Source organism: Chelonia mydas, chromosome 6 (genome assembly GCF_015237465.2).
Source record: "Chelonia mydas isolate rCheMyd1 chromosome 6, rCheMyd1.pri.v2, whole genome shotgun sequence".
In the NCBI taxonomy this organism is placed as follows: Eukaryota; Metazoa; Chordata; order Testudines; family Cheloniidae; genus Chelonia; species Chelonia mydas.
The window spans coordinates 2307670-2333136 of record NC_051246.2 but is presented as its reverse complement, the minus strand read 5'-3'; the positions used below and the strand labels follow the sequence as shown (position 1 = coordinate 2333136).

The 25467-nt window shown below is 45.0% G+C and overlaps 1 protein-coding gene across 1 annotated transcript; it reads left to right on the top strand.

Annotated features, from left to right (window-relative positions):
* The first annotated feature begins 18363 nt into the window (after positions 1 to 18363).
* On the top strand, positions 18364 to 19728 carry LOC119566503 (brain-specific serine protease 4-like). The gene is made up of 3 exons (XM_043548303.1): positions 18364 to 18427; positions 18655 to 18809; positions 19228 to 19728. Exons 1-3 carry the CDS (start codon positions 18364 to 18366, stop codon positions 19570 to 19572), a joined length of 564 nt encoding a protein of 187 aa, XP_043404238.1. The 3' UTR covers positions 19573 to 19728.
* The last annotated feature ends 5739 nt before the right edge of the window (positions 19729 to 25467 follow it).

Sequence of the window (25467 nt, the reverse complement as noted above, 5' to 3'; positions counted from 1 at the left end):
TGCATCGTGTGAAGCACTTCCTTTTGTTTGTGTCAAACCCGCCGCCCATTAACTTCATCATGTGACCCTTAGTTCTTGTGTTTTGAGAAGGAGTAAATAACGCTTCCCCATTTACTGTCTCCACACCATTCATGATTTTATGGACCTCCACCATAACCCCCCTTGGTCGTCGCTTTTCCAAGCTGAAAAGACCCTGTCTTTTTTATTTCTCCCCATAAGGAAGCTGTTCCCTACCCGTAATCATTTGTGTTGCCCTAGTCTGTTCCTTTGCAATCCTAGTAGATCTTTTTTGAGATGCGGTGACCAGAACTCCACACGGGATTCAAGGAATGGCCGTACCGTGGACTTATACTGCAGCCTTTTACTGAGTGATGAATTTAGGGATATTTTATTACTCCACCATGGGTTCAGCTCTGGATGCTCCAGTTTCAGGATCAACAGAGTGAAATCTCCTCTGATGCTTTTCTCAAGTTTGGAGGCTCTAGGAGCATGCATCGTCCAAGGATAACGGCCATAGACACAATCCCAAGTACGAAATCTTATGTGTACAACAAGTTTTATTAAAGCAATAAGTGAAGTTATTATGACCCAGGCATGTAGAAATCCTACCAGACCTGTGCAATAATTGTAGCTGTAGTCATACTCACATGCTCAAAGATGTCCTTGGGTCCGATGGACCTCTCACCAATTGATCAGCTGTAGAGGGATAGTTCCTGCTGGGGTTTTTCCTGTGGCTATTCCCATTGTTATCCCACCAGGGAACCCTTTATATATTCATAGAATCATAGAATCATAGGACTGGAAGGGACCTCGGGAGGTCATCTAGTCCAGTCCCATGCACTCAAGGCAGGGCTAAGGATTATCTAGACCATCCCTGGCAGGTGTTTTTCCGACCTGCTCTTAAAAATCTCCAATGATGGAGATTCCACAACCTCCCTGGACAATTTATTCCAGTGCTTAGCCACCCTGAGAGTTAGGAAGTTTTTCCTAATGTCCAACCTAAACCTCCCATGTAATTCTAACTATGCTTAACACCTTATGCACTTGCGTGAAGGTGTCAGCCGTCTTTCCCTTATCTGTACTTCCACACCCCATGAATGTTGGGGTACCCCATTTTTCATAAGTTGTTCAGAGTTCCTCTTATTAGCCTATACGCATGACATGTACCCTTCGGTCTGAACAGACATTTAAAGATGTTATTATCAGGTGTCTCATGGTGTCAGACAATACATTTGCAGTTTATTTCAATCCACTTTTCCTATTGGTACCTCTTATGCAGTGACCTTGTGACCTTATGGTCATAGGGTTATTCCTGGATTGCTCACTTATGTAAACTGTAGCTCACGAAAGCTTATGCTCAAATAAATTTGTTAGTCTCTAAGGTGCCACAAGTACTCCTTTTCTTTTTGTGGATACAGACTAACACGGCTGCTACTCTGAAACCTGTCACTTACATTAAGTATGCATAAGCCTATGGCCTAGTGTGGCTAAACTAAAATTTTACAGGTCTCAGCCTGTAGGCCTTACGTTTCAGCCATGCTTTACTTATGTACCTAATACACACTCATCACCCCTAAATACTTATCAATACTATACTTCTATAATCCTACCATTTAAATCTATTTGGCATACATTGATTATATAAGAAATAGCATATAAATTGACCATAACGTCACATAATACAATGACAAATGGATGATAAAATGAACTAATTGACTACTGTCCCCGGCCTTGACAGGGTGAATATTATGACCTCCCGCCCTCCAAAAAAAGGCATACTGTGGTACACAACAAACACTGTAATTAGTAACTTACCACTTATATGTACTTAAACCCTATATGTCAATTAAATCTAAGTGTATACTTGTAACTTCATTATTCTATACTTATTAGGGAATAGTTATTTCTTCAGATATCAACTCATGTGGGGGCAAAAGACCTGTCTGGCTTTAAGATTAAACTTAATAAGTTTATGGAGGAGATGGCATGATTGGATAACATGATTTTGGTAATTAACTGATCTTTAAATATTCATGGTAAATAGGCCCAATGGCCTGTGATGGGATGTTAGATGGGGTAGGAACTGAGTTACTACAGAAAATTCTCTCCTGGGTTTTCTGGCCGGTGAATCTTGCCCACATGCTCAGGGTTTAGCTGATCACCATATTTGGGGTCGGGAAGGAATTTTCCTCCAGGGCAGATTGGCAGAGGCCCTGGAGGTTTTTCGCCTTCCTCTGTAGCATGGGGCATGGGTCACTTGCTGGAGGATTCTCTGCTCCTTGAAGTCTTTAAACCACGATTTGAGGACTTCAATAGCTCAGACATAGGTGAGAGGTTTTTCCCAGGAGTAGGTGGGTGAGATTCTGTGGCCTGCGTTGGACTAGATGATCATAATGATTCCTTCTGACCTTAATATCTATGAATTGATGAATCTACTGTTCTCCTGGATTTTGGAACAGAAGCATATGGAGGTTCTGGAACTTGAAGTGGGTTTATGTTAGTGCATATCTTCATAAATACTGTCCTCTCTAACATCAGCTATAGATGCTACAGGTGAGGTGACAGTAGCTAAAAGGGGACTGGAAATCAGCTGGATTGAACAAAAATGGGTTTTGACCTTTTTTTTTAACTTATGGTTCTGATCTTTCCTCCCGTATAACATAAGACAAAAATAGTCCCTGCTTACTGGTTACCCAGCAACCAGAAATACAGTTCCCTTAAGGCAACCCACCCTTGGGCTCCCACCCAGACAGCCAAGTCAAATATGATGAGGATTACTGAAAATCTTGTTCATCCTATAAAAAGTTCTACCAATCCCAAAGGTTTGGCCACATTGTCCACCAGGTCACTGAATATTTCAGATCTTACCCAAATACACGCTTACAGCCAACTCTTATTAACTAAACTAACATGTATTTAAAAAGAAAAAAGAGAGAGAGTATTGGTTAAAGGATCGTTATACATACAGGTATTTGAATAAAATTCTTAGGTCATTTTCATAGCAGCAATGGTGAGCCTCACGAGTTGCAAAGAGTTCTTTCAGAATTGGTTCCATAGGTTATAGTCCAATGTCCAGTATCAGGGTGATCCAGACTGGAGCTGGAGACCTCAGTCTTGTGACTTCTTCCCTGAAGAAACTAAAGCAGATCTGAGATAATAGGATCAGGGCCCAGGAGTTCCTTTTATAGTTCTCTGGCAGCCTCCGGACAGCAGGCATTCCTTGGGGGAATAATAGGTGACAATTGTGGCTTTGAAGTAAGACCTTCTAGTTCCTAAGCACCACACATAATTAGCTGCATGGATTAGCATAAAACAACTGCCCATCTCCTTCCATTTACAGGTAGCTTACGACATACTTCAAAGAGGAATAAAGACAATGATATTACTACATTTACACTTATCTAAATGTTAACACCTCCTTTTGATCTCTGAATTAACAGAAAGAAAAGGAGGACTTTTGGCACCTTAGAGACTAACCACTTTATTTGAGCATGAGCTTTCGTGGGCTACAGCTCACTTCATTGGATGCATAAAGTGGAAAATACAGTGAGGAGGTTTTTAGACACACAGACCATGAAAAAATGGGTGTTTATCACTTCAAAAGGTTTTCTCTCCCCCCGCCCCACTCCCCTGTTGTTAAAGCTTATCTAAAGTGATCACTCTCCTTACAATGTGTATGATAATCAAGGTGGGCCATTTCCAGCACAAATCCAGGGTTTAACAAGAAACTCTGAGGAATTAACAGACTATAGTAACAGACAGGAACTGTTTAGTTACATTGTTAACCTCTAACAAGATATAGGTAAACACAGACTACTGCAATCACGATCTTCTTCCAGTTCTTTAACAATACAAGTCTACATTTCAAAGCTCATGCCTATTTAACATGGCTTTGCTAGCTATTTATAAGGAATAGCCCTAATTGCGATTTACATATTTTCCTAACATGTCTTTAAAGGTTGAATTTGGGTCATGTAGCCTATAAGTTGCTTCACCCTTTCTGGCTCAATGTCACATCATAACATTACTAATTTCAATTACATGTGCATCTTTCCTTTCTAAGAACTGTTTTAGCTGTAAATTTCACAGTGGCATATATGCACTTGTCTTAATTATAACTTGATAATCTGGGTTGCTAAGAATGACTGCTTCATTTTCAAAACCGGGTACCGGAGGTATTGTTGCATGTCCGACAACTGTAGGTACTTGTGGCTTAAAACAGAAATTTGGACTTGCGACCAGACTTCTAAGATGATCATAATAGAAGTCTTGCAATTAGTTACTACACATTATTGTCCTACTCCATTATAGGTCACCCGCTCCATAGGAGATTTTAATTTAGTTAGCTGCACTGGACATAATACAAGTGTTGCACTGACTTTCAGTAGGTTCTGTTGTTACCTTTCCAGCGGGCCATATAGCAGGGTCATTACCTCAAACACAGCTCACCTACAGATCCATTGATGCTGTTTTTAAAAGGACTCTCTGTGTTTGGGCATGGTAATGGTACACCACCAGCAGATGCACTTGTTCCTCTAGATGCTGTCTTCTAGGTGACCAATAGGGTGGACAGTGGCTAATTGATCCAAAACATCCTTATTTGGATCGAACATGGGCAATGATCACATGAACGAGACATATAAGGACCTTGAAATGTCACATGTTACTTAAATAATATGTGTCATGATTCAGATGTGGTGTCACAGATACCAAGTTTCTAATTGCAGTAAATGATATTTGTTTACATTTAATTTGGCGTTTGACTTTCTCTCCTCCATGCTTTTGAATACAGTGTGGACAATACCAATTCAAGATCTGTTTATCCCTAATTAATTCTGGCACTTTTCTCAGTTCCAAGAATTGAAAGGTATTATCAGTAGTGTCTATTACATATTCACCATATTCTGCACAAAAAATTTCCTTTCCGTTGTGATTTTTTCCCCTGATCATTATTATATTTTACCAGTTGAATAATCTTAATCTGAGTATAATTGAAGATTTTGGTTATTTCATGCATATTATACACCATAAGTCATTCTTCAGTTGCCAAACCATAAATTCTCGGTAACATGGGGTTAATTACTTTGTTAGCTTCTTTCTGAACCATTTTTCAGAGTAACAGCCTTGTTAGTCTGTATTTGCAAAAAGAAAAGGAGTACTTGTGGCACCTTAGAGACTAACCAATTTATTTGAGCATAAGCTTTCGTGAGCTACAGCTCACTTCATCGGATGCATGCATTACATCCAATGAAGTGAGCTGTAGCTCACGAAAGCTTATGCTCAAATAAATTGGTTAGTCTCTAAGGTGCCACAAGTACTCCTTTTCTTTCTGAACCATGTAATATGTCTTTTAATTTTTTCAATATCCACCTGTGACGCTGGCAGACCAGGTGCTAGGTCATGTGGAAGCCCAAGGCTAATTGTTTACTAGTATAGAGCAAAGTGATTTTTAAATGTATAAGAGTGTATTTGGTGTTTAAGCTTCATGAAAACTAATGGGATGTTACTTGCATTGTTTTCACTTATCTATATCGCATTACAATGTAGTAGCAAACATTTACATAGTGTATACCCCCATAACTAAATAACCCGTCAAACAAAAAAGAAGCCTTGTGGAATGCAAATAAAGAACTTTAACAGAAAAGTGCTAATTTCAAAGCAAGTGGCCATTGCGTGCGATGACTGGAAGTCAAAGACTCAAAATGCACCTCTCATTCTCCATCATCAAAGGAAAAGTCCAAGTGTCAGCCTGTTTTCTGTGAGAAGAAGCTGTAAGTATGGATTCAAGGACAGATCCTGGATCTCTGGACTATTTGGACTCTTCCAGGGAAGTGTACCAGATGCAAAGCGGAGATCCCCAGAGACAATCTGGGTACCCTGGAAAGACTTCTTGGAAACTGACAGCTTATTACATCACTGCCACCATTTGGACTTACAAACTGTGACTTACCTGTGCCTATATTTTGCCTGCTTTAACCCCTCAATAACGCTCATTTCCTTTTCTGAGCTTGTCAACATTTAGTTAGTTTATTATAGAATTGGCTACCAGTGTTGTCTTTGGTGTAAGGTCCAGAGTACCAATTTATCCGGGGTAAGAGACTGGTCCCTTGGGACTGGGAGCAATCTGATGTGGTGTGACTTCTGCTTTAAGTGACCTTTTATCACAAAGTCCAGTTTGCCTGGGTGGCAAGATACACTGCAGCATCTAAGGGGTTGTCTGTGACTCCCTGGTAAGACTGCTACAGTGATCCAGGAGTTTACATTTGTCACTGGCTTGGTGAAATCTAATTATAGACCATACCACCAGCTTGGGATGTCTGCCCTGTTTTCTGGCAGTCTGCCCCAAGGTAGGCACTCACGGCCGTGAGCCACTCCAGAGAGTGTGGCATTGGCATTCCTATTCCAAATAAACTTGTAATACTGTTTAAAATTCCAAAAAGGATTAATTTCTCATTTCCTTCTGGGAACATAAAGGTTGGCCTGTATATTGATACTTAAATTGTCAATGACTTGTACTCGTGGTGAATAAACAGTAACCTTATCCTCAGGAAGTACTGGAAAGGGAGATGTGACGTTTGTGTTCTTACAATAGCTAACTTCACTTGTTTGCCAATTAGATCAATTTAGCACAGCAGCTATGGGTGTAGCGGTCAGACCACTGGCCAGGGCTATTGTAGAACTCCACATTCCACAGGGTCCTGTGAACCATAGGCCTTCCCCACTGCTTTTGCCTGTACCGCTACTATCAATTATTTGTTAATAACTTTTACACTTCCCAGAGATTTAAGTTGGATACGGGCTTTACACTCTCCTTCATTTTCATAATCGTGGTTACACATATCAGTGCTTCACCTTCTACTGAGCTTTGACATTTGATTTTGTTGTCCCAGAATCCATATGGAATTCCATCAGTTATTGGTGCAGATTTATCTCCAGTTATAACATATGTTTTACATCCTCCTCCTGCCCCCCGCCCCCGGATTCCTCGATTAAGGGAGAGATTTTTTTCCAATCTACAAAAGGCATTTCCTCATTTTCTTCAACAGTAGAACCTCAGAGTTACAAACCCCGCGGGAATGGAGGTTGGTCGTAACTCTGAAATGTTCGTCACTCTGAACAAAACGTTGTGGTGGTTCTTTCAAAAGTTTACAGCTGAACATTGACTTAATACAGCTTTGAAATTTTACTATGCAGAAGAATCATAGAATCATAGAATCATAGAATATCAGGGTTGGAACGGACCTCAGGAGGTCATCTAGTCCAACCCCCTGCTCAAAGCAGGACCAATCCCCAATCAAATCATCCCAGCCAAGGCTTTGTCAAGCCTGACCTTAAAAACTTCCAAGGAAGGAGATTCTACCACCTCCCTAGGTAACGCATTCCAGTGTTTCACCACCCTCTTAGTGAAAAAGTTTTTCCTAATATCCAACCTAAACCTCCCCCACTGCAACTTGAGACCATTACTCCTTGTCCTGTCATCTGTTACCACTGAGAACAGTCTAGAGCCATCCCCTTTGGAACCCCCTTTCAGGTAGTTGAAAGCAGCTATCAAATCCCCCCTCATTCTTCTCTTCCGCAGACTAAACAATCCCAGTTCCCTCAGCCTCTCCTCATAAGTCATGTGTTCCAGACCGCTAATCATTTTTGTTGCCCTTCGCTGGACTCTCTCCAATTTATCCACGTCCTTCTTGTAGTGTGGGGCCCAAAACTGGACACATTACTCCAGATGAGGCCTCACCAATGTCGAATAGAGGGGAACGATCACGTCCCTCGATCTGCTCGCTATGCCCCTACTTTTACATCCCAAAATGCCATTGGCCTTCTTGGCAACAAGGGCACACTGCTGACTCATATCCAGCTTCTCGTCCACTGTAACCCCTAGGTCCTTTTCCGCAGAACTGCTGCCTAGCCATTCGGTCCCTAGTCTGTAGCTGTGCATTGGGTTCTTCCGTCCTAAGTGCAGGACCCTGCACTTATCCTTATTGAACCGCATCAGGTTTCTTTTGGCCCAATCCTCCAATTTGTCTAGGTCCCTCTGTATCCTATCCCTGCCCTCCAGCGTATCTACCACTCCACCCAGTTTAGTATCATCCGCAAATTTGCTGAGAGTGCAATCCACACCATCCTCCAGATCATTTATGAAGATATTAAACAAAACCGGCCCCAGGACCGACCCCTGGGGCACTCCACTTGACACCGGCTGCCAACTAGACATGGAGCCATTGATCACTACCCGTTGAGCCCGACAATCTAGCCAACTTTCTACCCACCTTATAGTGCATTCATCCAGCCCATACTTCTTTAACTTGCTGACAAGAATACTGTGGGAGACCGTGTCAAAAGCTTTGCTAAAGTCAAGAAACAATACATCCACTGCTTTCCCTTCATCCACAGAATCAGTAATCTCATCATAGAAGGCTATTAGATTAGTCAGGCATGACCTACCCAAAGAGAAATGCTGCTTTTAACCATCTTAATGTAAATGAAACAAGCACAGGAACAGTTGCCTTACCTTGTCCATTTTTTTAAAACTTTCAATTTATATTTTAGCAGTTTACATTTAACACCGTACTTGCTTTTTTGTGGGGTATTTTTGTTTTGTTTCTTGTCTCTGTTGCTGTCTGAATGCATAGTCCTGGTTCCAAATGAGGTGTGTGGTTGACCGGTCAGTTTGTAACTCTGAGGTTCTACTGTATTACAGAATATTAGCCGTGGAAGGGACCTCAGGAGGTCATTTAGTCCAACCCCCTGCTCAAAGCAGGACCAATCCCCAATTTTTGCCCCAGATCCCTAAATGGCCCCCTCAAGGATTGAACTCACATCCCTGGATTTAGCAGGCCAATGCTCAAACCACTGAGCTATCCCTCCCAACTGAGAGTACCAATTCAGACAAATTGCTTAAAGCAGGGCAGTTATCGCCCAAGGCTGTGGTTTCTATGCACACCAAGGCAAACCAAACCAGCCAGCCAGAGAGGACTTTGGTTTTACCCCACTGGCTAACCACAAGTCACACAAGCAATTCCCTTAGACACTCCAGTTTCCCAGTATCATTCATTATGGGGACAATGGTTATGAAAACCAATACCCCAGTAAAAAAGAAGGGTTCTCTCGATCTCAAAGGACCAAGCCGCAGACCCAGGTCAATATACAAGTCAGATCTTTCCCACAAATCACGCTGTTGCCAATCCTTTAGAATCTAAAATCTAAAGGTTTATTCATGTAAGCAGTGTCAGGATGAGCTCCACCCTGACATCTGGTGGTGAGGTGTGGCAAGTTGTGGAAAAGAACTTCAGGGGCCGATCTCATTTGCATAGGCACACCCACCCCACCTAGAATGAGGCCATAGCTGCCCAAATTGTCACTTTGGCTGCTGTGGGATCCCCAGTGTCTCTGTTATTGGGGCAAGAAGAATAAAATGTTATTACCCTGATTATGGGAACTGTGTTTGGAACTGTACTTGGCCTTTTGTTATGATGGAGGGACTCACCATCAACTAAGTAGCACTCACTAGGCAAGGGTCATGGGTTCCAAAACTCTGTGAATTGAGAGAGGCTGGGGACAAGTATTAATACTTGGTGGCATGGGTCCCTTGGTGAGGGCATTATATGCTAGTTGCACTTCCTCCTCTTTCCACTGTGGAATGTCAGAGCTAATCTTGATTCTATGAGGAGTCTAGTTACAGGCTGCTGAGCTCACTTTGGGCTAATGGTGCACCAGCACTGAGGCTCCCCTACTACAAGCTCAATTCACCAAAGAGCTGAACTGACTAAGAGCTGAAATCACTGAGCGTTGTGTTAAGTAGTGGGAGAGCCTGAAGATATATTGTGGAGCAGTTTGCGGTACGGCTGGAGTGCCTTGTGGACAGGCTGGTGGAGCAGTTCATAGGACGGTGGGAGCTGCTTGTGGGCCATGGAGCCGAGCGAAGCAGTTCGTGGGGCGGCTGGTGGAGCAGAGCAGAGCGAAGGCCTATAGAGCTGTGGGGCGGTCAGCTTCAGATCATGTAAGGTGCCCCCTTACCTGTCTCTCCCCCGTCCCCCTCTCCACCCAGGTTGGGACGTAAAGCTCTGCAGATAAACTTTCGAACTCTGGGGCTGCCCTGACCAGGGACAGAGACTTTTGGGTCATTGGACTTTTGGGACTTTGGGTGATTTGGGGTTGCTGGACTCAAGAACCAAAGGGAAAGGGCATGCCTCGATTTACTTGGGGTGGGTTTTTTTTGCTCATGGGTTGTGTTATGAATCCTGGTGGTGGTGTTACCCCAACATAATGCCACATTGTTTCTCTCCGTTATTAAAAAGCTTTTTGCTACACTCATGTGCTTGCGAGAGGGGACGTAGTGCCTCTTGGAGGCGCCCAGCGGGGGTGGTATATATTTGTCCCAGGTCACTGGGTGGTGGCTGGAGCCGGTTTGCATTGTGTTATTGGAATGGATCCCCTAGATATTGAACCCGGCCCTTGTTGCTGCCAACTCTGACGGGCAGAAGGGTTACATTCATAAAAGGAAAAAGATATCGATGAGAGCTAGAATTGGTTAAATGGGATCAATTACATACAGTCATGGCATTTTTTTAATGTGAAAAACTGGGTCAAGGATTTCCCTTGATCAACATCTGGGCACACAGGAGGGCTCCCAGAATACAACAGGGAACGTGGTAATGGAGATAAGATCTGTACTGGGGTCACTATTATATCCTTGCCCTGCAACAACAAGGTCCAGTGTGCCAATCGAGCATTAGACACCTGTCCATCCTTGACTCTATTACAGCGCAAGAACTAGAGGGGTGTATGGCTTACAGAGGCTGTTTTTGCGGACAGTGGCTTTGCTGCAAAAGCCTGCCGTTTCAAATTGTCCTTACTAAAAAATGACCAGTGCTAGTCTAAAACATGGGGTGGGGGGACTTTTTTTATCACTATAAATTACTTTTATCAACAGGCTTTCTGTGGTTTTCACCCTGGGTTGTTTCTGCATGCTCACTTTTTATTGAAACACATATGGAAAAGGACTAAATGAAAAATTGTTTCTTCAGATAGACTTGTTTTTCAAAGTGGTCTCCTTCTTTTCTAATCCACTAATTTAAAAATTGTTCTCACTAAAAACATCGGGAAACGCTCTTAAAGTGTTTATCCCTTCACAAGCCTTTCACTTCTATTTGTCAAAAGCTTTAACAAATTACTTTTATAAACTAAGTGGTTGTGGTTTTAACCCTGAGATCATTTCTTTTTTTATTTTACATTGTTAATAAGATTAGTTACAAAGCAATGTCTTCTTCACATAACGAAAGGAAATGTTTATTTCGACAAGTATTTGGTATAATTTTGTTTTAAAAGCAGGCCTAGGGCTTTCTTGTTATGTTCGGGCCTTCTGGTCTCTGATCCATTGACTCACAGATGCTGTTTTTGTTGAAAAAGCACACTGCTTCAAATTGTTCTTACGAAAAATGACCCCTGTTAGTCTAAAACATAGGGGAAATCTTTTTTATCACTATACATTACTTTTATAAACAGGTTCTCTATGTTTTTAACCCTGGGATGTTTCTGCATGCTCACTTTTTATTGAAACATGCGCAAAATGAAGGAATGTGTCTTCATATAGGTTTGTCTTTTAAACTGTTTATAAAGCAGAGCTTTAGCCCTTTACATGTAACTTTTACTTGCATTTGTTAGAAAGTCTGGGGAAGAAGCAGCCTTCTTATCCCTGATCCACTGACTCAGAGACACTGTTTTTGCTAGCAGGGGCTTTGCCGCAGCTTCAGATTGTACTTACTAAAAAATGACCCATGTTAGTCTAAAACATAGGGGGAAACCGCTGAAAAATTGTTTGTTACAAAGGATTTATGGTTTTAATTTTTATTAAAGCCCCTGTGTAAAAGGGCTACGCGGCAGGAAAATGCTCGGGGTCTGTTTTTTTAGATAAGAATAAGGCAGTTAAAGGGGAGGGGGGTGAGTCGGGGAGGGGAAGAGAGATGGCTCTTGTTTAAAACCCTTGGGACTGTAGGATTGGTTCAGGAAAATGAATTCTATGACATTGTTGTAGAACAACATCTGATTGCGCCTATCTAAAGGCGGGGATAACAAGCCTGAGCTGCTCTGAACCTGGGAAGTTGCCTCTTTCAGCAGACTCACTTGGAAGGGTAAGATCTCTCTCGCTCTCTGCCTCAACCATGTGCTGTCTATCTTTGCCCTTTGCAAAGGGGCTTTCTTTTCCCTTTTCATGCCCTGTTCTCTCTCTTAACCTATCTTTAGATGTTTCTCTTTTATTTAACTCTTTTTAAATGCTCTTTTCTTAATCTATCCTTGTATTTAATAGTTTAAATGCTTTTCTATTAACCTCCCTTTATACTTTTTACCATGTGCTTACTAAACAGTCTCTGCTTTAGTAAATTCCATTTTTTGCCATATGTGTTCTTTTTTTAACCTATTTTTCAATATTATTTAATGTTTTTAAATGTTCTTTTCTTAACCTACCCTTACATTTAACATTTTAAATGTTTCTTTCTTAACCAACCTTTATATTTTTACCATGTGCTTACTAAACAGTTTCATTTATATATTTCTCTTTTATTTAACTCTTTTAAATGCTCTTTTCTTAACCTACCCTTATATTTAATACACCTTTTTAACATTTATCTCAAAATTCCCCTTTTATACCCCCAAACTTACAAAAACATGCCAATCAAAAGTATTACATAGCTGATCTAATGGAGCAAGAGCAAAGGTTACAAGATATGCCAAAACAAGAGGCGGTTTTGTGAGTTCTCGGTCGTTAGTCTGCAAGGTGCATATATTTCCAGACTGCCTGTTTTTCACAGACTTTCACCCCCATGCTCCAAGAAAAAGATCAGGATCAGGGCACACAGGGTCAGGTTCACCCCTCCTCCCTTAACTAAGCTAAGTTATTACATGATCTACTAAATAACTATTCCTAGCAGTAAGCAAATTAACTGATAGTCGATCCCAAAAGTTGGCCCTGGCTTAAGCACCTGGTTGTTTGTTAAAATACCCCTCTACACAATGACTCTCTTAGGAGTTCTCTATTGGGAAGGTGTCCCTTCCTTAGTTGCTCCCTAATTTAAATAAACATTCTATAGGGTATTACCCCTGCTGAGAAGTACTTGTGGTGCTTCCTTCCCCTTCACCTGTCAGCAGCCAGATTACAAAGCACACTGAGAGGAGGGGCAGTGATAAAGGGAACACCACAAAGTTTTCCTTGATCCTCCATTGGTAGAGGCTAAGAGTTTGGGGAGCTTATTAGGAGATTTTGGGGAGCTTCTTAGTGATGGCTGACCGTCTGCCTCTGTCTGCCATGCCGGATAGGGCGTTCTACCCGTACACAATTTTTCTATTTGGTACCACTCTATGATATTTTCCCCCTTAAACATTACTCATCAATAAGACATCTTAGTCATTTTCAATACGTGCAGTATCAATGAGAGGATACTTCCTCTTTACATTTTTCCTTGAGCTGAGTTCTTACAATATCACATAGTCAAGCAAAACCCCACAATGATGCAATGGCAAGCACACAAAACACAGAAACAAGCAAAAACCAGCAAGTTCCCTCTGTTAGTTGCTGTGAGCATAACACAATTCTACCTGCTTGAAATGATTTTTATCAGTTGACTTTCACAAGTAGGGGTACATAAGCTATTCCCTTGTTAGCTAAGGTGGTCTTTTCTCTCCTTTTTCTTCTGTGTTCTCTAGAGTCCCATATGGAGTGCCATTCTGTGAATTTGGTAATCTTGTATTACACCACTATGGGTTCAGCTTTGCTTGCTCTAATTTCAAGCTCAACAGAGAGAACTTGCCTCTGGTGCTTTTCTCAAATTTGGAGGCTCTAGGAACACACAAAGTCCAAAGATAACGACCAGAGACACAGCCGCAAGTTCAAAGTCTTATTTGTATGACAAGTTTTATTAAAGCAATAAGTGAAGTTACTATTACCCATGCATGTAGAAATCCTACCAAACCTATGCAATAATTATAACTGTGTCATACTTCAGAGTAGCAGCCATGTTAGTCTGTATCAGCAAAAAGAACGAGACTAACAAATTTATTTGGGCATTAGCTTTCGTGGGCAAAAACCCACTTCATCAGATGCATGCAGTGGAAAATACAGTAGGAAGATATATATACACAGAGAACATGAAAAAATGGGTGTTGCCATACCAACTATAACGACACTAATCAATTAAGGTGGGCTATTATCAGCAGGAGAAAAAAAACTTTTGTAGTGATAATCAGGATGGCCCATTTCCAACAGGTGACAAGAAGGTATGAGTAACAGTAGGGGGAAAATTAGCACTGGGAAATAGTTTTGACTTTGTGTAATGACCCATCCACTTCCAGTCTTTATTCCAGCCTAATTTAATGGTGTCCAGTTTGCAAATTAATTCCAATTCTGCAGTTTCTCGTTGGAGGCTGTTTTCAAAGTTTTTTTGTTGGAGAATTACGACTTTTAGGTCTGTAATTGAGTGACCAAAGAGATTGAAGTGTTCTCCAACTGGTTTTTGAATGTTATAATTCTTGACGTCTGATTTGTGTCCACTTATTGTTTTATGTAGAGACTGTCCAGTTTGACCAATGTACATGGCAGAGGGGCATTGCTGGCACATGATGGCATATATCACATTGGTAGTTGTGCAGGTGAACGAGCCTCTGATAGTGTGGCTGATGTGATTAGGCCCTATGATAATGTCCCCTGAATAGATATGTGGATACAGTTGGCAATGGGCTTTGTTGCAAGGATAGGTTCTTGGGTTAGTGTTTTTGTGGTGTGGTGTGTGGTTGCTGGTGAGTATTTGCTTCAGGTTGTGGGGCTGTCTGTAAGCAAGGACTGGCCCATCTCCCAAGATCTGTGAGAATGAGGGATCATCCTTCAGGATAGGTTGTAGATCCTTTATGATGCGTTGGAGAGGTTTTAGTTGGGGGCTGAAGGTGATGGCTAGAGGCGTTCTGTTACTTTCTTTGTTGGGCCTGTCCTGTAGTAGGTGACTTCTGGGTATTCTTCTGGCTCTGTCAATCTGTTTCTTCACTTCAGCAGGTGTGTATTGTAGTTTTAAGAATGCTTGATAGAGATCTTGTAGGTGTTTGTCTCTGTCTGAGGGGTTGGAGCAAATGCAGTTGTAACTTAGAGCTTGGCTGTAGACAATGGATCGTGTGGCGTGGTCTGGATGAAAGCTGGAGGCATGTAGGTAGGAATAGCGGTCAGTAGATTTTTGGTATAGGGTGGTGTTTATGTGACCATCCCTTATTAGCATTGTAGTGTCCAGGAAGTGGATCTCCTGTGTGGAGTGGTCCAGGCTGAGGTTGATGGTGGGATGTAAATTGTTGAAATCCTGGTGGAATTCCTCAAGGTCTTCTTTTCCATGGATCCAGATGATGAAGATGTCATCAATGTAGCGCAAGTAGAGTAGGGGAGTGTCATAAATATAAAGGGAAGGGTAACCACCTTTCTGTATACAGTGCTATAAAATCCCTCCTGGCCAGAGGCAAAGTCTTTTCACCTGTAAAGGCTTAAGAAGCTCAAGTAACCTGGCTGGTACCTGGCCCAAATGGCCAATGAGGGGACAAGATACTTTCAAATCTGGAGCGGGGGAAAAGGCTTTTGTCTGTCTGTGTGATACCTTTGCCAGGAACAGATCAAGGACACAAGCCCTCCAACTCCTGTAAAGTTACTAAGTAATCTAGCTAGAAAATGCGTTAGGTTTTCTTTGTTTTGGCTTGTGAAATTCACTGTGCTGGAGGAAATGTGTCTTTTTGTAACTTAAGGTTTTGCCTAGAGGGATTCTCTATGTTTTGAATTGGACTGCCTGTAATATTATCTTCCATTCTGATCATACAGAGTTGTTCTCTTATCTTTTTTTGTTCTTCTAATAAAGTTCTGTTTTTTAAAAATCTCATTGGGTTTTTTGGGCCTTAAAAATCCAAGGCTGGTTTGTGCTCATCTTGTTTATTCTCAAACCTTCCCAGGAAAGGGGCTGTAAGGGCTTGGGAGGATATTTTGGGGAAATAGGAACTCCAAGTGGTCCTTTCCCTGTTCTTTGTCTAAATCACTTGGTGGTGGCAGCATACTGTTCAAGGACAAGATGAAATTTGTGCTCTGGGGAAGTTTTTAACCTAAGATGGTAAAAATAAGCTTAGGGGGTCTTTCATATGGGTCCCCACATCTGTAACCTAGAGTTCAGAGTGGGGAGGGAACCCTGACAGGGCATTAGGGGATGAGAGCTGAGGAAGCGTTGTTCCAAGTCAGCCATAAAAATGTTGGCATCCTGTGGGGCCATGCGGGTACCCATGGCAGTGCTGCTGGTTTGAAGGTATACATTGTCCCCAAATGTGAAATAGTTATGGGTGAGGACAAAGTCACAAAGTTCAGCCACCAGGTTTGCCGTGACATTATTGGGGATACTGTGTGGAATATTGGTGTAGAGGGCTTCTACATCCATAGTGGCTAGGATGGTGTTTTCAGGAAGATCACCGATGGATTGTAGTTTCCTCAGGAAGTCAGTGGTATCGCGAAGATAGCTGGGAGTGCTGGTAGCGTAGGGCCTGAGGAGGGAGTCTACATAGCCAGACAATCCTGCTGTCAGGGTGCCAATGCCTGAGATGATGGGGCTCCCAGGATTTCCAGGTTTATGGATCTTGGGTAGCAGATAGAATACCTCTGCTTGGGGTTCTAGGGGTGTGTCTGTGCAGATTTGTTCCTGTGCTTTTTCAGGGAGTTTCTTGAGCAGATGGTGTCATTTCTTTTGGTAACCCTCAGTGGGATCAGAGGGTAATGGCCTGTAGAATGCAGAACTCTAAAACCACATGGCATGTCCCTGACCGTAGCACAACCTCACTCCTTACCTCTCCCATGGGCTACAAAAGAGGTGGGATGAAGACCCCAGACTCACGACTCCCTAAAACAGAACATGACCATAAATTGCGAGGGGTGGGACTGAGGGCGTGCATTGCAGGTCTAATTATGCCTGCTAAGGAGGGGGGACACTGGGACACAAGACTCTGCAGCACTGGAGTTATGGACACACTTGCTGGAAACTAACCCCAATAAACATTGCATTGCCTGCACCTCAGACTTCTGGTCTTCTGCTTTCTGTCCGCTTGACAAGAACCAGGGAAGGGGGTGAAGGGAAAACCCTCTAACAATACTCACATGCTCAAAGATGTTCTAGGGTCCAATGGACCTCTCACCAATTGATCAACAGTAGAGGGATAGTTCCTGCTGGGTTTTTTCCAGTGGGTATTCCTACTTTTATCCAACCAGGGAACTTTTGATGTATTGTAATTCTAACTACGCCTAACACCTTATGCACATGCATGAAGGTGTCAGCACACTTTCCTTTATCTGTATTTCCACACCCCATGAATGTTGGGTACCCCATTTTTATACGTTGTTCAGAGTTCCTCTCATTCTTATTTGCCTTTATGCATGACATGTACCTTGCAGTCCGGACAGACATTCAAAGATGTTACAATCAGGTATCTCGTGGTCTCAGACAATAAGTTTGTGGTTTATTACAATCCATTTTCTGTAAATGTTATTCAGTGACCTTGTGACCTTGTAAGCAGAGGGTTATTCCTAGGTCATTCACTCATGTCAAGCATTCTTCAACCTATGGCCTAGTATGGTTAAGTGAAAATCTTACAGCTCTCAGCCTGTAGGCCTTGAGTTTCAGCCATACTTTACTTATATACCTAATACACACTCATCACCCCTAAATACTTAGCAATCCAATACTTCTATAAGCCTACAATTTAAATCTATTTAGCATACATTGATTATCTATGAAATAGTATATAAATTGTCCATAACATCACATAATACAATGACAAATGGATGATAAACTGAACTAATTGGCAACAATATGGTGGCATCGTGATATTTTCTGGTTGATTATCTATCCGGTCCTAATATTCTATTAGCTTTTCTGACTGCCACTGCACAGTGAGTGGATCCTTTCAGAGAACTATGCACAATGACTCCAAGATCCCTTTTATGAATGGTAACCGCTAATTTAGTTTCTATCATTTTAGGTATATAGTTCGGATTATATTTTTCAATGTGCATTACTTTGCATTTATCAACATTTTATTAACATTTTTATCAATGACCTGGAAGAAAACATCATTGATCACGTTTGCCGATGACACAAAATTGGGGGAGTGGTAAAGAATGAAGCTGACAGGTCACTCATTCAGAACGATATGGATCAGGTGGTGAGCTGGTCACAAGCAAACACTGTGTGTTTTAACATGGCTAAATGAAAATGCCTCCATCTAGGAACAGCAAATGTCAGCCTTACTTACAGGCCGCCAGACTCGCTCTTGGGAAAAAGAGACTCTGAAAAAGATAGTCAATTGAACATGAACTCCCAGTGCGATGCTAAGGCCAAAACGGCTAATGTGATCCTGGAATACATAGACAGAGGTGGCCGCCAGCTGACACCCAGCATTATCAAATCACACACCTAGCTATATCCTTACTGCCAAGTGTGTAGCGCTGGCCTGGAACTGAGCAGCTTCTGCTCTGAGATTAAAACCCACTGAACCAAATCAGGGCCAACTGTGTGTAGACAAGGCTCAAAATTTTAAAACACTCATGCCATGTGAGTCACCCTACCTTCGGACCTTTCATTTCAGTGAATTCTCCCTGAGCGGAGATTCTGCAGGAGCTGGAGGTGCTCACCATAGACTCCACGGTCTGCAACGGTTGCTACCGGGAAGGATTACAAAAGCCTGAGGGTGACAACCCCATTAAAGATGACATGATGTGTTCCGGGTCCATGGAAGGCTATAAAGGGACTGCCTGGGTGAGATTCTCTAACTGAGATCAGGGCCCCCACTATTCCTGGCCCTTTCGCCCTGTTCACTTGGTGTCGTGTGTCGGGGGTGGGGGGTGACCCATCAAACAGTGGGCCTGGATGGAGGGGCTGAGCCCTGATTTCACTCCCCAGTGTTTAGACAAGTCAGCCCTTGGAATTGAGGATGCGTCATAGAGTATGAAGTCAGCAGGGTTCGTCCATTCAGTCTGACCTCCTGTATAACCCAGCCCACAACCGCACCCAGTTACCCCTTTCCTGAGCCCAGAGACTTGTGTCTGGGTAAAGCATCTCCCAGAAAGGGAGCCAGTGGGATATGAAGCCATCGATAGATGGAGAATCCAACACGGCCCTTGTGGACGATGGAGGCTGGTCCCTCCTCCAACCCTATTTCTTTCCCTGTCTCTAGGGTGACTCTGGGGGACCCCTGGTGTGTGAAAAGGATGGGACCTGGTACCTTGCTGGGACTGTGAGCTGGTTACTGGTGAGAGAAGTGAATGGGGTACTTACTATTTCTCCCGGTTACCCTGCGGTCTACAACCGCCCGAATGCCCACAACGATTGGATCCAGAAGAATGTGCCTGGTGTGACTTTCAGAGTGGTGAACTTCACTCTGAACAGTGCCAGTCCCCCTACCACCATCACTCCGAGCAGTGTCCGTCCATCTACCACCATCACTTGGAATAGTGCTGGTCCCTCTGCCACAATCCCCAGGCTCCTTCTCCTTGCTGTGCTTGTGCGGCTGACTCTCTGACCCCTCTCCTTGAGTGGGACCCCATCCCACACCAGACCTTCCTCGCCCGCCACGCACATTGACCATGTCACTTGTGTGATCAGTTATAGTTTTCTAAACCTGAATTTTATAATCAAATTTAAGTTAGATTTAATATGATCACTGTTTTGTTTGTTTGGCTCCCCAGGTTATTACCTGGCAATAAATAACTTTCATGGTTAAGCTGGTTGCTTCTCTCTCTCTCTGTCTTCCCCTTGTGGGTGTTTTTTTGTCTTCCTCATTCGCTCTGCAGCGACGCTCCTCATCCCTAAGCTAAAGATCCCTGCAGCGCCCAAAAATCCCATGGGGTTTGCTCATCAAGTGGGTTATGACCAGAGCCATAGTAACGTGAAAGCGGGGCTAGGGACATGCTGAACCTGGGGCCTATGAGGGTGGCAGATAGAAAGGGCTGCTCGACCCGGCCCGCTCAGGTGTCCTCTATTCCGGTGCGGTGCCCGTGGCATAGGAGGGTGACAGCTTGGGAGTGCTGATTAACCCGGTCCTCTCAGCCGCGCTCTGTTAATGTGTGCGTCCGTCTGATTCTGGGGCTGGAGAAGAAATGACTCCTCTGTTTTCAGGTCTGGGTTCCAAGTTTGACCTTTTTCCTGAATGAAAGGCAGCTGTCGTATTCCCCAACTCCCAGCACCTGGTGTGACAGCTATGGCGATGTCCTGCAGTATCCTGGACAAACCTTATGAAATTAACCTTCTTGGCTTCCATTTAAGACCTTTAGGGGGGGCATTGTACTTCAAACGCAGGTAGGTTTGTGTCGTTGTGGAATTGTGTGTAACTCCTCTAGGAGGCAGAAGCTAGAAGAATTCCCCCGTCAACCTACCTACGTCTCTGCAGGGGGTTAGGCTGACCAAGCTACAGAGCTCAGGGCACAAGTTTTTTCACAGCGCTGAGCAATGTAGCTTGATCAAAATGTTAAGTGTAGACCAGGCCTGACTAAAGCAATATCTGGGAAGGCTTCGGAACTTCAAAGGGCTTTGGGGGACAATACATCTGAAGTGGGTTTCCTAGGAAATACTTGGCATGAAGGGAATTTAAAATGACCCACCTGGAATCCATCCCTGGGACACTGTGCCTGGAGAAAAACCCATTGTCGACTAAATACCTGCACCTGGAAACTCCAAAGCAAAGACCCCTGAGCTGCATAAATAGGCTTGGCAGAATCTGATTTTGATTTTCAGAGCATTTGGACGGATAATGCGGATGTTTGTTTTTAAGTATTTTTAAGATGGTTAATGATTTAAATGTTCACAATTGTGGGGAATGATGAGGAGGGGTGAGGAGGGACGCAGTGAGTGGGGCGGTCTCGTGGGGAAGGGGGATGGAGGAGGGAAGGACGTGGCGGGAGGGGTCTCACGGCGGAGGAGGGGTGAGGAGAGGAGAGCAGTGGGAACCTCCGGGGGGGGTGGAGTGTGAGGAGGGACTAACCAGGTGGCGACGGGCAGTGGGGGCCTTGGGGAAGGGGCAGAGCAGGGAGGGGGAGAGGCGGAGCCTATTATACCCGCCACCCATGTGGAGTAGTGCTACTGAAATGTATTTACAATTGATTGCATAAGAGCTAGTTGCTTCAGAGAAGTCATAAGCAAAGGGGATCAAATCCTTTCCTCTTTGCACAGGGGCACAAGTCCTGATATAAAGAGAAATGGCGTTGGGGAGGCGGGGGGGGGGGAGGAGGGGAGAATCACACCTCATTCTGCCGACTGCTGCATGTGAGTGACAGCGCTCGACAACGAAACACTGGATACAAACGTAAAGAATCTCTCTCTGAAACAAATGCCTGTGTTTGAGGTTTGTTTGAATTCTGTCTGAATATTCCAATCATACAGAGCTTAGTTAGAGCAGAAACAGCAATCCGGGACCTCCCTACACTCCCCCATTCCCTGTGTCTTCCGGGGCTGCAGCCGTCCCCAAGCACTCCACCCCAGCATTCTGCATTGGGCGCCACCCTCCATGCCCTCTGCTCACGCTCCGAAGCACCAGAGGCTCCCGGAACACGTCTTCCTTTGTCCTCTTCTTCCTCTTCCTCCTTATCTGGCCCAGCCACTCCGTCGGGGTGCATGAAGAGACCCTCAAGGCCACCTCTGCATCTGCTAAAGCAACAATGGACAGAGCAACTATTGTCCGTGCACTTACACCCCTTGATCCAAAGAACTTTCTCGCTCTCCTTTGGGACTCAGAGCATGGTGGCAGCCGCAGCCACTGTGAGCACGGCCTGGGGGGCGGGGAGGAGGAGAGTTGGGATGTGGCAGGTAGCACTGCGGTATCAGTACAAGCGGATAGAGCTATTGTACTGAATACTGGCAGTGTTTTCCACAAGCGGTGGTGATCGTAGCGGATATCTCGCTCCTGAGGGTAACCGAGGCCGCACAAAGCAGCTCCTGCATGCATCTAGCTGCAGACCAGGTCCATATCCTACTAGCCTGTGTGCTGCAATGATGCCTGCTGAAGTCATTGCTCAGTGGCTTGGCAACACGTCCTACCTGGGGGAAGAAACAAGGCAGCCTTCCCAAGAAACCTTTGGCAGAGCGTTGCAGATTCCTTCCAGGAGAGTTCCCTCGCGATCTCTATGAAGCTTTCATGGAACATCCTGGGGCACATGAACAAAGTATTCTGCAGCCCCCCCCGGCCCACACCTGATGTAAGCAGTGTCACATCTGGTGGTGAGGTGTCGCAAGTTGGGGAAAAGAACTTCAGGGGCTGATCTCATTTGCATAGGCACACCCACCTCGCCTAGAATGAGGCCATAGCTGCCCACATGGTCACTTTGGCTGCTGTGGGATCCCCAGTGTCTCTGTTATTGGGGCAGGAAGAATACATTGTTATTACCCTGATTATGGGAACTGTGCTTGGAACTGTACTTGGCCTTTTGTTATGATGGAGGGACTCACCATCAACTAAGTAGCACTCGCTAGGCAAGGGTCATGGGTTCCAAAACTCTGTGAATGGAGACAGAGGCTGGTGATAAGTTTTAATACTTGGTGGCATGGGCCCCTTGGTGAGGGTATTACATGCTAATTGCCCTTCCTCCTCTCTCCACTGTGGAATATCAGAGCTAATCTTGATTCCATTAGGAGTCTAGTTACAGGCTGCTGAGCTCACTCTGGGCTAACAGTGCACCAGCACTGAGGCTCCCCTACTACAAGCTGAATTCACTAAAGAGCTGAACTGACTAAGAGCTGAAATCACTGAGCGTTGTGTTAAGTAGTGGGGGAGCCTGAAGATATATTGTGGAGCAGTTTGTGGGCTGGCTGGAGTGCCTTGTGGACAAGCTGGTGGAGCAGTTTGTGGGACAGCGGCAGCTGCTGGTGGGCAGCTGAGCGAAGCAGTTTGTGGGGTGGCTGACGGAGCAGAGCAAAGGCATATGGAGCTGTGGGGTGGTCAGCTTCAGATCATGTAAGGTGCCCCTTACCTCTCTTCCCTCCCTCCCCCCCATCTCCACCCAGGTTGGGAGGTAAAACTCTGCAGATAAACTTTTGAACTCTGGGGCTCCCCTGACCAGGGAAAGAGACTTTTGGGTCATTGGACTTTTGGGACTTTGGGTGATTTGGGGTTGCTGGACTCAAGAACCAAAGGGAAAGGGCATGCCCCAATTTGCTTGGGGTGGGTTTTTGCTCATGGGTTGTGTTATGAATCCTGTTGGTGGTGTTTCCCCAACATAATGCCACATTGTTTCTCTCTGTTATTAAAAGGCTTTTGCTACACTCAGACTATGTGCTTGCGAGAGGGGAAGTATTGCCTCTTGGAGGCGCCCAGCAGGGGTGGTATATATTTGTCCCAGGTCACTGGGTGGGGGCTCGAGCCAGTTTGCATTGTGTTATTGGAATGGATCCCCTAGATATTGTTGCTGCCAACTCTGATGGGCAGAAGGGTTACACTAGCGTTACTGGGGAATGAGACGCAGTCAGCAACTGTACCTTTATTGGTCATTTCACTATCTCGTTAGCTTGATTAAAGAAGTAGTAAATGAACAGAAGCGTCCCTGAAATATTGAAGCAAACTGAGTACTTATCTGATGTTCCCTCCCGTGCACCAGGCTCGCCAGAGCTGGACGGCTGGGAGTGGCTAGATTGCTCAGAACTCGGAAAGAGGTTCCGGCTTGCCTTGCCCCTGAATCTCCCTATTGCCTGTCCCTCCTCCTCCTCCTTCTCCTCCACAAGCACGTTGTCCTCAGGGTTCCCTCCAGGTCCCCCGAAGTATCCAGGGGGTGCTTGACGATCAGGGTGGGGCCACCGCCGGGGATACATGCAGCTCCTCGTAGAAGTGGCACATCTGTGGCTCCACACCAGAAGGATGGTTGGCCTCCCTTGCCTTCTGCTATGCCTGCCGCTGCTCCTTGATTTTTATGCCTCACTGCTGTCGCGTCCCTACAGAGCCCTTCCCCACCATGCCCTGAGCCATCTGGCCGTAGATGCCAAAGGTCCTGTGGCTGGAGCGGAGCGGTGACTCCACGGCCTCCTCTCCCCAGCGACCCAGGAGATCCATCACCTCCCGTGTAACCCAGGCAGGGGCGGATTTCCTGCCTGGAGCCAGCGTGCTCAGCGGGGCGGTAGCCATGTGAGCTCTCCACACCGAGCAAACAGATGTGTGCCAGTGTGTCTGGCCACCAGGCAGCAGAGTTCAAAACAGTGACCAGAGTTGTCACCGTAGGGCATTATGAGACATCTCCTGGAGGCAGGGGTGAAAGTAACTTCAGTACTCCGGAGTCCTTAGGAGGGGACAGGGCCTGTACCGGAAGAGGCAGGGTCTTCAAATCCCCAGGCCCTTTAAATCAGGATTTAAAGGGCCCGGGGCTGGGGATGTGGTAGCAGCAGCTGGGAGCCCCGGGCCCCTTAAATCACCCCCAGAGCTCCCAGCTGCCACCGCTACCCCAGGGCCCTGGACTCTGGTGGAGCTTTAAAGGGCCCGGGATGCCGCTGCAGTAGCTGCAGCTGGGAGCCCCTGGCCCTTTAAATCGCCGCCCGAGCCCCGCGGCCGCTATCCCAGGGCTCTCGCAGTGGGGCTCTGTCGGCAATTTAAAGGGCCCGGGGTTCTTGCCGGTATGCCGTACGGTGGTGTACCGGCTGACTGTCACTGCTGCCTGGAGGCCACTTAGGTCAATGTAAGCAACACAGTGTCCACACTGACACTGCATCGCCCTAAGTCAACCTAAGCGCTACACTTCTGGCCGAGGTGCTTTTATGAGGTTGGCGTAGCGGGCAAGTTAAAGCAGTGGGAGGAACACTGTAGTGTAGACACCTCCATAAATAGGTCAATGTAATCAATGTAATCATAGAATCATAGAATATCAGGGTTGGAAGGGACCTCAGGAGGTCATCTAGTCCAACCCCCTGCTCAAAGCAGGACCAATCCCCAACTAAATCATCCCAGCCAGGGCTTTGTCAAGCCTGACCTTAAAAACTTCTAAGGAAGGAGATTCCATCACCTCCCTAGGTAACGCATTCCAGGGCTTCACCACCCTCCTAGTGAAAAAGTTTTTCCTAATATCCAACCTAAACCTCCCCCACGGCAACTTGAGACCATTGCTCCTTGTTCTGTCATCGGCCACCACTGAGAACAGTCTAGAGCCATCCTCTTGGGAACCCCCTTTCAGGTAGTTGAAAGCAGCTATCAAATCCCCCCTCATTCTTCTCTTCCGCAGACTAAACAATCCCAGTTCCCCCAGCCTCTCCTCATAAATCATGTGCTCCAGCCCTCTAATCATTGGAAAGAGCCCTCCGCTGGGCTCTTTCCAATTTTTCCACATCCTTCTTGTAGCGTGGGGCCCAAAACTGGACACAGTACTCCAGATGAGGCCTCACCAATGTCAAATAGAGGGGAACGATCACGTTGACCCAACTCTGTAGTGTAGACTATGGCTAGCTTGAA